This window comes from Mesoplodon bidens, assembly GCF_964165515.1.
Source record: "Mesoplodon bidens genome assembly, chromosome: 10".
Taxonomy (NCBI): domain Eukaryota; kingdom Metazoa; phylum Chordata; class Mammalia; order Artiodactyla; family Ziphiidae; genus Mesoplodon; species Mesoplodon bidens.
The window spans coordinates 75,409,950-75,422,201 of record NC_138172.1 but is presented as its reverse complement, the minus strand read 5'-3'; the positions used below and the strand labels follow the sequence as shown (position 1 = coordinate 75,422,201).

The 12,252-nt window shown below is 58.4% G+C and overlaps 1 protein-coding gene across 1 annotated transcript; it reads right to left on the bottom strand.

The window, feature by feature from the left end:
- Positions 1-3,431: 3,431 nt before the first annotated feature.
- On the bottom strand, positions 3,432-8,474 carry TMEM151B (transmembrane protein 151B; the record flags this gene model as incomplete). Its single annotated transcript, XM_081245538.1, has 3 exons — positions 3,432-4,565; positions 5,798-6,238; positions 8,346-8,474. 3 exons carry the CDS (start codon positions 8,472-8,474, stop codon positions 3,432-3,434), a joined length of 1,704 nt encoding a protein of 567 aa, XP_081101664.1.
- Positions 8,475-12,252: the final 3,778 nt, after the last annotated feature.

The following is a 12,252-nucleotide window of genomic DNA, read 5'->3' as shown; positions in this document are numbered from 1 at the left end:
GGAGGGAGACCAAGAATATCCTTGGGATGAGTGATCAAGGGTTGTGCATTTAAAGATGTGAGGAGAGGAAGGGGCCTGGGATAGGGGTAGGAAATAGGACTTAGCCCTGGTACGCAGGGAGAGGATATTACCGGACTCACTGAAATGACTGACTTCGCCCAAGAATAGGGAAGGCAAAGCAGACTCTAAGGGACTGGGCCTGCCCAGACTCTCCCACGGTCACCCATCTCTCTGACCACCCTCCTCCCCACCATTTTTCTACCAAACAGATCCTTGACCTCTTGACCTTCAAACACACTCACTGTCTCTCCACCCCCCCGCCAGGCTACAGCATAGATTTGCCTGGCTCTTCCACCATCACCCCTGCGGATGCCACCTCCCTTTTACTTAACTCCGCTTAAGTCATCCAGTTCTATAAGCCACGCCATCCCCAATCCATTCCCCGCAACCTGGGAAGGGGGAAACAGAGGTGACAGGAGGGGCTCAGACCCATCGGCCTCCCCAGATGGCTGCTCACGGACGGGGATATGGCGAGAGAGGTGCGACACTGGGAAGGGAAGTCAGTGAGTCATCTGCAACTTTATTATCCACCCGTTTGATTTATACAATCTTTGCGCTTGGAAATCCACGACAGAAAGGCCACAGTGTGATGCACCCAGTTGACAGAGACCTGTCTTCTCCCCAGCCAGGCCCAGCCCACCCCACAAGCCCTTGTCCCCAGGACACATGAAACCTTCCAGGCATCCTCCATGAGTCCCCGTCACTCTGTGGCTGCCCGCCTTGGGGCCACACCCACGGGAATCACATCTACCCACAGGGCCACAAGAGGGCCTGATGATGGATTCAGGCTGAGCCCCATCTCCCATCCTCCTCGGGCTGAACCTCCAGCCCTGTGTTTCCAAAGGGTGTGTCATGGGCTGCACCCACAGCCTTGGGGCGCTTTCCAGGGACTCCTTCCAACAAGCAGAGCACCAAAGGGGGCTTGGGAGTGACCGCACGTGTGTGCCTGTCTGGGCAACCTTGAGTCTGTCTGTGCCTGACACCCTCTGACAGTTCCGAGTGCAAACGTGTAGGTGTGAGGATGTGTGTGAGTGTACATAGCCACAGCTGCTAGCAGAGGGTATAATTAGAGAAACAAGAACATTCAGTGTAAAGTTTAATTTTAGAGATTAGTTAATTTTCTGGTTTTGTTTTCCCTGGCAATCAATAAAGCTACCAAGAAAACAGACCAAAGAACTGGTTTCTCTCTAAGTCTGTGCATATGTGGGAGGTGTGAGGCTGTCTGTGTGAGAAGACCTAGGCAGAAATGGTCAATACAGGCAAAAATAATAACAGCCCCTCCCCTTTCCCCCTCCTCCCAGCTCAGGTTCTGTCTCAGGAATGGGCCTGAGGCAGGAGGAGCCGAGTTCCTCCCTCTTTGGAGCCATGAGATGGCCAGGATGCCCCACACGAGGGCATGACATCCGGGTGCCAGCTGGCCAAGAACTGGGTCCTGAGGCCACAGCTCACCACCTGTACCTTGAAGATGTCCGTTCAGAGGAAAGGGGTGCTCCAACGCCCAGGCCCCTGGAGAGCACAGTGCTGGTGGGTAGGTGGCACTGTTGCCCAGGGAAACCTAGTGGGCAGCTGTTCCCTCCTCCCCAAGCCTCCTCTTCTCCGGCCTCCTCTCTCCCCACTCAGCCATCTCCACCTGAAAGTTAGGCTCAACCCTGATGGGCCACAGGCCGTGGGGTCCCCACGATCTGTGCCCCCCAGTCCCCCAGGAAAGGAGGTTAGGGGAGCCAGAGGAGATGTTGCATAGGTGGAGGCCATGCCCTTGGGGGGTGCAGGCCTGGCTAGGCTGGAGGAAGAGGGGAGAGGCTGGAGGAGGGAAAGGAGCAGCTCTGATGGCTCAGGTGACATGAGAAGCATCAGGGGTGAGCCATGTTGGAGGCCTGAGGGTTTTCCTCTCCAGCTGGAAATGTGAGCTCAATCCCTGGGCACTGTCAGCTGGGAAAACATTAGCCAGGGTATTTGGGAGGGCAGGGGGTTTGTACACAGACATGCACACGGAAGCACATCAGGGTAGGAGTAGTGGGGGAACAGGACACAGGGCCAGCGCCCTGGGGTGGTGGCAGTTTGCCCCTTTGAAGACCCTGGGACACACAGCAGGGCTTCAGCTCATGGGCTAGGGGAGGACAGAGGGGTTGGGCAAGATTTCGAGATGCCTCTGACCCTGCCACTGGAAATGAGTCTTTCTCCAGCTGGAGTTCGTGACCATGTCCTCAGCCCTGCAGAGGCTCTGCTTGCAGACGACCACTCTCCACTCTTCCTCACAAGTTCGGGGGAGGCAAGGGCCGTCCCCCACAGACACCCCGACCTTTCGGGGGGTCTTTTCACGACCCTCTCCTCTTTGACTCCCACTAGCTTCCTGAGTTCCCCCTTGTCACCCAGGCCTATCTCCTGCTCTCCCCACTTAGTCATTCATTCACCTTGGTCAGCTTGAAGGAATGCTGCCTGGGTGGTCTCCAACCCTCTCTGAAGGGAGTGCCCTCCCAGAACCCAGGTGGAGAGGCTGCAGTTTAAAGGACTGAGGTGCACTGCCCTCCACAGTTTGCCTTGCCCCTCACCCCTGGCAACAGCTCTTCAGAGCCAGGGAGCAGGAGGGGAGGGAGAGGTGTGAAATCTGCGTGGTGAGTACAGTTCCCCCCAGGACCCAGCCTCTCAGGGCCCAGTGAGATAAACAACAGCAGAGGGAGTGGAAGAGAGGAAACCCCGATCTTTGGATCTTCGGATCTTCGGGGCCAGCGCCAAGAGGAGATCAACATTTCCATGGCTTTGAGGCTTTGAGATAGAATATCGCGGCTGACACCTGCCCCGGCCTCAGACCCACTGAATTCATTAGCTTGGATGGAAGCCAGCCCTGCTGTTCTCCAAACCACTGCCCCCTCGGTAGAGAGAGGCCCCAACGGGGCCAGGCTGTGGAGGAAGGAAAGCCCCAATTGCCCTTCCCCTGGCCTGTAAACCCCCCCAGCTGCATAGCGATGGCCTGTCCCTTGAGGCGAGGCCCAACGCGGGTCCCACAGCACAGTCGCCACGTAACGTAACAGTCATTAGATCCGTTGAAAGGCGGGACTGGAAATTCCGAGTATCCGAGTGGGAAGTGGAGGTGTCCCCCTAGAACTCAGGGGCGGGGCTGGAAGAGACGACTCTGCCAGGGCAGGATTCCCTCCCCTCCCCACAGCTGTCTCTTTATGTACAGGAAAGGCGGTGGGGGGGGTGCTCGAATCGGCCCCTTCAGGGTCTGTCCCTTGCCCCCTCGCCTCCCCCCACCCCACCTGCACCGTGCCCAGCACAGCCTCGGCCACATTCTTGACTCCCCCTGCTACACGGGGAGCACCATCCGGCGAGGGGCAGGGAAGAGGCCGGCGGGCCGGTCCACGACCCCGGGGTCACAGTGAGGTCTCTACGCAGGAGCCGTGGCGGTGCAACGGCCGGTGGCTGTGGCCCAGACATCCCTCCTGCCGGTGCACGATGAGCACCGGGAAGTAGAGGGCGTCGTGGTAGGGCGGCGGCGGCCCGGCCTCCTCCTCGTCTTCGTCGTCCTCGTCGTCCCCCACGCTGGCTTGGCTGGACAGCCGCGTCTGCTCGGTGGGGCAGCTCGCCTCGTTGACGCTCCCGCTCCGGCTGCGCCACAGGCAGCTGCGCCGGGAGCCGTAGAGGCGGCCTAGGGAGAAGCGGCTGCCCCCGCAGCCCGCCCCGCCGCCGGGCCCCGGTCCGGCCCGAGGGCTGGCGCAGATGCTCAGAGCGCTGCGCGAGAAGATGGACGAGCTGCTGACGGCGCGCTGGCAGTGCTCGCAGCTGCGCCGGTACGGGGCCAGGCCCGCTGCGCCTGGGCCACCCACCCCGCCGTAGCGGCACGTGGGCGTGTAGCCGCCCGACGCGCCCCCAGCACAGCGCGCGCCCAGCCCCGCCAGGTCCATGAGCACCGCCTCCGAGTAGCTGGGCACCAGCTGCTGGTTGGAGCGGATGTGCCACTCGAGCTCCGTGCTGTCCACCGTGTTGACCCGCGGCAGGCGGTGCGTGAGCGGGGGCAACAGCTCGTCGCTGGGGCTGAGGCCTCCGCCCGCGCTGCCGCCGGCCGAGCTCGGGCCCTCCAGGCCGAAAAGCTTCTCCACGTGGTAGTGCGCGTAGGCCGTGCGGTACTCGGCCAGCACGCGCAGCGGCCACGACAGCGTGAGCAGCGCCGCAGCCCAGAAGGCTGACGAGCAGGCGTACCAGGGTGGCCTGGCCGGGTCGGGGAAGGCCACCATGAATTCGCGGAAGTCCACGTTCTTGAGATGCATGCCCTCGCGCGCCTCCATGTAGTCGTCCAGGCCCTCGTTCTCCGCGAAGAAGCGCGCGCGCTGGCACAGGTACGCGTTCTCGGCCTCCACGCTGGCGAAGCTGAAGCACTTGGTGAAGCGCAGCCGCGTGGCCGGCGCGCCCTCCAGCCCCACCAGCGCTTTGGACACGTCGCGGACGCCACAGCGCTCGTAGTCGAACTCGGCCTCGGCCACGTGCGTGTTGACGCGCTCATGGTAGACCTGTGGCGCCGGGGAAGGCGGCAGCAGTCACTTCTGTCCGCTTACCCTGCTCCGCCCCATCACTGCTCTTGGCGCCGGATCAAACCCTCAGCCTGTCCTGGTTTAGCTCCCGGTTGGGGCCAGGTAAGATCTTATCATCAGGTTTATACAGACATTGAGGCCTTCAGCTTCATCAGTGAGTTAGAGATGAGGGCGGGTCTAGGAACTTATCCCTACTTATGTGCTTTCCCACTTTAACTAAGCCCTGCTCCGTCTAGGGGTCAGTCCCAGGCCCTGAATTCCCTCCGGCTTGCCTGATCCTTTTGCCACTGCATCCTTTGTCCCACGCTGCCCCCTCATCACCCCAAACAGCCTACCCGTCTTCCCTTTTACAAGTGTGTTTCCAAATGGGCCCCCCAGAGGAGGTCCCTGTGGACCCCCTTTGTCTCTGGTCTCCCTGCTGCCACCTTAGCTAGTACCCGGCTTCCTTCCTGATCCTTACAGGGCCCAGGCTTTGTTTACCCAGCCCGATACTGAGAGAGTGGAGAGGTCCCCCCTATCTGGGAAAATCTCCTCTTCCACCAGGACTCTAATATGCCTAATCCCAGCAGGTATACGGAGTGCTGCTTGACATCCCCTCCATGCCTCCCAGGCCTACCTCCACCTTTTTGCCAGCTGACCCCCACCTCTGGGAGCCTCACACTTGGGATCCACAGCCTTGAGTTTGAGTCTAGCACTACCACTTAGAAGCTGCAGAACTTGGGCAAGTCACTGAGCTCAGGTCTCTTTACCTGTGAAAGAGGACTCGGTAGCAGGCGCCTCACTAATCAGCCTGTGAGGCTGTGCATGTGAAACACCTCCAACCATTAAGCACTAAACCATACAGACCCTGGAGCCAGACTGCCGGGGTTCAAATCTCAGCCCCACCACACACTAGCTGTTTGACCTTAGGTAAGTTATTGAACCTCTCCAAGCCTCAGTTTCCTCATCTATAAAATGGGGGTAATAGTTACCTACCTCATAGAGTTATCATGAGGGTTAAATAAATGATTTGATATTTGTAAAGTAGTTAGAGCAGACCCTGGCTGCTAGTAAGTGTTTGCTGTTATAATTATGGTGGGTGTTATTGTCCTCCTGTTGCAGTGCCCACAAGAGCTCACTGCTGCCTGTGCTCCTCCCCCTGAGGACAGTCGAGCAGGGTCCCAGCACCCCCTCCCATCGGGACTGGCCTGTGCTCCCCTCCAGCTCCTCACCTGGGTGGTGGTGTAGGCGTCTCCATTGCGGTATCGGGTGACCTGGCGGGTGCGGCGGACGTAGTGGTAGCTGATGGCCTTCCACCAGATACAGGGCGTGGCCTGCTGCATGCGGCCCACGCGCTCCCGCACGCTGCTCACATCCACGCGGTGCTGCAGCTCGTGGCGGGCTTGGCAATGCCAGCACTCCACCAGGTAGACAGCGTACAGCATGAGCAGGAAGGCCAGGGGGATGTAGACATAGCCGTTGGAGCAGGGGCTGTCGTGGTACATGAGGCTGTTGCCCTGGTAGGCGCTGCTGAAGGTGAGGCGGGTCACCGTGGTGACGTGGCACCAGGCCACGGCCCCCAGGCAGCCGTACATGAGCAGCGAGAGGAGCAGGCACTTCCAGTGGGACTCACGGCAGAGGGACTTGGTGAAAGAGGGCTGGATGGGACGCTGCTGCTCAGAAGGGCAGGCAAAGGGGCCAAGATGAGTGCGGAGTGAGACAGAGTGGCAAGGCCCAGCACAGAGGTGGATGGCGGGCCAGAGGCCGACACCGGAGATGACAGGCAGAGACAGACAGGAATGTGCAGAGAAGAGTCAGACCAAGATGGGAGGCCAGGACCAGAGATAAACACAGAAGTAACCCAGAGTGAGCCATGAGGACAGGAAAAAGGGACGGAATGCCAGTATAGGGAAGTGCAGAGGCAGAGGGATCAGAGCCAGAGATGGAGGGAGAAGGCCCAGGTGGCAGTGAAGACACAGATGGATAGGATGGCACCCAGAGAAAGAGTCCAAAGACAGACACAGAGATGGCAATGAAACAGGAGAAGGTGTGCATAGGGAAGACAGGGAGGACAGATAGGCATCAGAGAAGGCAGGTCCCCAGCCCGGACCCCTTCCAGGTATTCCAGGAAAGGGGAGAGGGGCCCACTGACATCACCTTCCCACTTCACAGGTGGGGCCTCCCTTCTTCCAGAACCTAGGAGGAGCCACTTCCTCTGACCTATCCACCTCCCTGTCCCTCACAGACAATTAGCCTCATACCTCCCAGGAAACCCCAAGCCCTGTCTCTTTCCCCATACTCTGGACCCCAGGTCCCCTGTGAGTCTCCCTAACATCTACCCCTGTTCTAAGATAAAAGGCAAGGGGGTTTGTGTCCCTGAGGAGCAAGTGGTCCAGGAGGATATATCCAGAAGGGCAGAGGCATGTGGCTGGGGAGAGGGGATGTGGGACGGGGGTCGGGCGGCAGGGAGGGAGATGTTCGCAGCCCAGCCATTTGTCAAGAGAAAACGATTTTTGGTACGGGGGCCTATTAAAGCACTTATCACGTTCTGGCCCACAGCTGTCCCGCTGAGTTGTTTACATGTGTGGCTCCTCCACTAGACTGGGTGCTCCTGAGGGCAGGGCCTCATTCCCTTTGCACCCTGGGTGCTGGCACCCACAGCCACTCAGTGATGAGTACTGAGTTGGACTTCTGGTAGCAGCCTGGGCTTTCCCTCTCCTCCCCTCACTGTCTAGCTCTAGGAACCCTCCACACACCCTCCTGCTGAGATCCTGACTTTTTCTTTCAATTCCCCAGGCTGGACCTGGAGGCTAGCCAAGGGAGGGGAGAGAAAGGAAGGGCACAGTAACAGACAGCAGGCCCTGGACCCGGTGTGAAATCCGAGGAAAGATCTGGAAGTAGATAGGTCGGTGGGCTGGGAAATAGTACTCAGCATATGCAAACAAGATTAGGGTACATGTGCCTTTCAGGGAGCCTTGCCCTGCGAGGGGAGCATATGTGCCCCTTGGTGTGCCTGAGTGTGCACTTGTCCCAGTGAGAGGGTGTGTGGAAGGGGCTCTGCCTGCGGGTCCTGCCTGTGTGCTTCTGCCCCAGTGCCGTGTGCAACGTGTGCACGAGTGTGCATGGGAGATGGAGGAGCCCCTGGTACTCTCCTCCATTTCTTTGTCTCCAGGTTCAGAGGACTGAAGAGTAGGACCCCCAACAAGGGATGTGCTGGGTACCAAAACTGGGAAGGATTCCTGGGCTCAGGGCCCCCTGGAGGGGGGCCTGCATGGATATGGGGAGAGAGAGGCGCACATCCCCCACGCACACACTCCCAGTGACTCCAGGGGAGGGATCGCCTCTGCACACATTCGACCTTTTTAGGACCCCAACTCACGTTAACACTACCATTTCCCCCGTGGAACTGGCAAGTACTCTTCTGCCTCCGCAGCCCCTACAAGTTACCCTGCCTGGCCTTCAAGATAGCATCCCCTCCGCGAGATGGGATCCCGGACACCATCCCCACCCCCACCAGCCCGGGATCCGCGAGGCTCCGCCCCTAGGCCCCTCCCCCTGCCCGGGACCCCCGAGCCCCGCCCCCGGCGCGGCCCCTTCCCTGCCACCGCGGACAGCTCCGGCCGCCGGGTGGGGGCAGCGAGGCGGGACTGCGGCTGCGGCGGCCGGCTCGGGGTGCGGGGCGCCGGCCGCGCTGCGGCGGAACCGGCGGGGGCCGCGCGCGGCGGGGGATGGGGGCCAGGCTGCGGCCGCGCCGGGGGAAGGGGCGCCGCCGGCTCTCACCTCCTCTCGGGCGGGGCCCTCGTCCACCGCCGCCGCCGCCGCCGTGGGCTCCTCCGGGACCCCGGGGCCGCCACCGCCGCCGCCGCCGCCGCCGCCGCTCTCGCCCGCGGCCGAGCCAGGGGGGGACATGGCGTAGAGGGGGCGCGTCGAGCTCAGGGCCTCCCGGGGGGCTGCCGGGGGCCGGGGGCATCCTGCGCCGGCTCTGGGGAAGGGGCGGGAGGGGGCGGGGCCCTCGCTGCTCCCCACCCCCCGCCGGGGGGAGGGGGCCTGGAAGGGGCACCACGGGTAAGGGGCTAGGGGATGGGGATGGGGAGGCGGGCTGGGGGGCCGGGCCGGGGGGGCCGGGGCCGGGGGTGGGTGTCACCTTGAGGCCCTCGCGGCGCCGCTCCGCCTCCCGCCCGCTCCCGCCGCCGCCTTTTGTCTGAGCCGAGCTGGAGCCAGCGCGCCCCCCCTCTTCCTCCCAGCGCAGGAGCCCCGCCCCCGGCCCCCCAAACTCCGCCTTCCCCAAGCCTACCTAATGGCCACCCCAAAGGGGAAAAGCAACAGGGGCTCCCCGCACCCCTTCCCCACTCCCAGCCCTGCTCACCACACGCACACGCACCATCCCAGGAAGATCTAAGCCGAAACTCCTCGGTCTATTTGTGAAGGGGGCGCCAGCGGTTTAACCAACATCCCTCCCCATCTTTGGTTCCCGCAAGTTCCCGGGGCTGAGAGCGGGGAAAGGAAATTGAGTCTTGGAACCCTAGGGAAGAGCCTTATTCCCAGTTGGATGGTAAAGGGTTAAGGCAGGAGCCAGACTTCAGAGGCCAGACCCATCTGAACAAGGATGGGATAGGGTGAAAAGGAAAGGATTAGAGCTAGATGTGAGAAAGGAGTAACAGAGGGCAGAAGAGGGGACATTGAAACCAGCCTTCACTGAATCATCTTCCTACCCTAGGACAACAGCCCCAGAGAAGCAATGAAGTGTGTACATTGCCCTAGGATGGAGATCAGGAAACCTGAGTACAGATTCTTAATCCTGGCTCTCTCATTAGCTGTGTGACCTTGGGCAAGTGCCTTCCCCTCTCTGAGCCTTAGTTTTCTCATCTGGGCAGTGAGAAAGTTGACTGGACAATCTCTAAGTCTCTGACTTTCTTCTGTGGGTGTAGGAGGCAGAGTCACAGGCCACAGGCCAGGCTGAGTGACTGCAGGTCGCCTGTCCCTTCATGCCATCCACCCACAGTGCTTTTCCCTGTCCCGCTCAGGGGCAGAAAGGAAACTGCCATTCATTCACTCCTGAATGCATCCATTCAATAAACAGGTATTAAGGGACTTCCCCAGTAGTCCAGTGGGTAAGACTCCATGCTCCCAATGCACTGGGTCTGTGTTTGATCCCTAGTCTGGGAACTAGATCCCACATGCATGCCACAACTAAGAATCCACATGCCTCGACTAAAGATCCCATATGTCCTGATGAAGACCCGGCGCAGCCTCAATTAATAAATAAAATAAATATTTTTTTTAAATCACATGTAACTTAAAAAAAAAGGTATTAAATACCTACTGTGTGCCCTGTACAGAAATGCAAAAATACAATTTCCTGTCCTCAAGGAGCACAAAGTCTAATGGGGAAGGAGTACATGGAAACCAATCATTATGTTAGAATAGGATAAAGGCTACACTTGATCAATCTGTGTGTGCACAGTCACTGCGGAATCCTGTTGTGTGTCATGTGTTACATTAGAGTCTTTGACATATAGTGACTTTCCCCATTTACCCACAAGAAACCAAGGCAGAGGGAGGGTTAGTAACTTATTCAAGGTCACTTGCTAGTACTCAAAGAGTGGTCCTAGAATCCAGACCTTTCCATAGGGATCTCTGGGGGTCAGGAGTCAGCTTGAGGCAAAGCCTGGATATCTGATCTCTGGGAATAGAGGAAAAGCCCACTGATGGTCCTGCCTCTCATCTGGGACAGAAGAGCCTCTGCTTCCACCCACACACCCACCTCCCACTCCTGGTCCTGCCTCCATTTTCCTACTCTTCCCTTTCCAGGGAAGGTGAAGGGGGTTCAGCCTGCCTGTCACTTCAGAACTATCCAGCCTACATGATCCTCCCCAGGTCAGTGAGTCCATCCTCCCTGCCAAAACAGAGGAAGGGTGTGGTCCCAAAAAGCATGGTTCTCCTTCATCCCCGTTGGCAGAGGAAGAATCTCACTTGGTGGCTCATTCCAGTGTCTCTCTCCTACCCATGATTTTTGGGAAGTCCTGCCTACAGCTAACTCCAACCCTTCTTCTTCTGGTTATCAGTTCACTCCACCTAGTTCAGTGCTTACTGCAGATGGAGAGCAGAGGTCCTAACCCTGGCCTTTCCTAACCCAGATAGGATCTTCACATTCCCCATTTAGTTGTTCTAATCTTCCTCCTGTCCCCCAGCCCCACTGCCTTCCTGACTCCATTTCAGGGGGCTTTGGAAGAGAGGTAGCCCAACTTCTTTTGGCCAACTCCAGAGCTCTCAAGAGATAAAAGACCACCTCTCCTTTCTCCATACACACACATGCCCCATCCTTGGAAGCCCAGAGAAAAGAGGGGTGAAAGGAGGGGGCTGTGGAAGGAGCCAGCTAACCGGCTGTTCACCTTGGCAACTGGGCCTGTTTCCTGAAGATGAGCCTGGCTGGAGTGGGCATAGATGGGAAGTGGGAGCACGATAGAGGGAACCAGAAAACAGAGAAGAGGACTGGAGGGGCCCAGCATTGAAGATGGGAGCTGAGGGGGTGAAGTCAGGACCCTGACCATGCTGTGACCGGAGTCAAAGTTCCCAGGTCATCTTTCCAGATGACGCTGCCATGGTCCCTGTTCCCATTCCTAAATTTTCCCCAGAAGGGCTTCCTGTCCGAGTGCAGGCTAGATTCTGGAAGTAGTCAGTGACTCAATGCTGACCTCATGTGGCCAGAAAAGGGGCTGCCAAACACCTGTTACGGTTTAGAGCCAGACACTGGACTGGATTGGGGTAGGTTTTTCCTTAAAATCAGCCTCTGTACGTATGAGAGAGGCGGTCCCTGCACACTCCTGAGTTCTTGTGTCCTTGCAGAGAGCTCAGATGTCCCCAACCCCTTAGATCTTCAAAAAGGAAAGAAAGTTTCACTGAAAACATTTTTTAAGTTTTGGATTAGGAACAGGAAAACGCAGCTCTACACTTTCAGATTGTTTGACCTTGGGCAAGCCAACTCACCTCTCTGGGACTCAGCTTGCAACTTTAAAATGGAGGTGATTTTGAACCCAAGTGTTTAGGGTTGTACTTTTTGCTCCAGACTTTGAGGTTGGGAGAGGAACAGGTCAGGGGAGGAAGTTGAGAACATCTGAAGTCACACTGACTCCAGGGGAAGGAGATGCCTCAATTTCCTTGGGCTTTCCCCTCACGGCTCCTCACTCACTGCCTCATGCTCAACACATCCTCCCCACTCTGGTCATCAGCGGGGATGGAGAGCAGTGGGTCATCTCCTCCCTTCTGCCCTTCCCCCTCTCTTCTCCATCCACTCACCCCCTCCCCAAACAGAGACTAGGTACTTCTCCCAGCCCTCTTCCCTTCCCATCTCCAGTTCAAATGGAACCTCCCCTCCCTCTCACCCCACTGGGTAGTTGGCCCCATGCTGTGCCTTTCTAGCACCCTGTTTTCACTCCTATCTTAGCCCAATCACTCTGTGTTGTAACTTTGAGGGGGCTTTTTGAAGGCTGGAACCATGGGACAATTTTTTTGTGGAGGAGGGGGGTTGTTGGTTATTACTGTTACTGTGATACTCGGTTTTGCTTCCAGCAGGGAGAACAATGTCAGGCATTTAGGAGAATCTCCATACATGTTTTTCAAATGAATGAATAAAATGAGGTTTCATGGGGATGGTGGTAGGGAAGCTGCTTAGTAGCTGCCCGTGCAC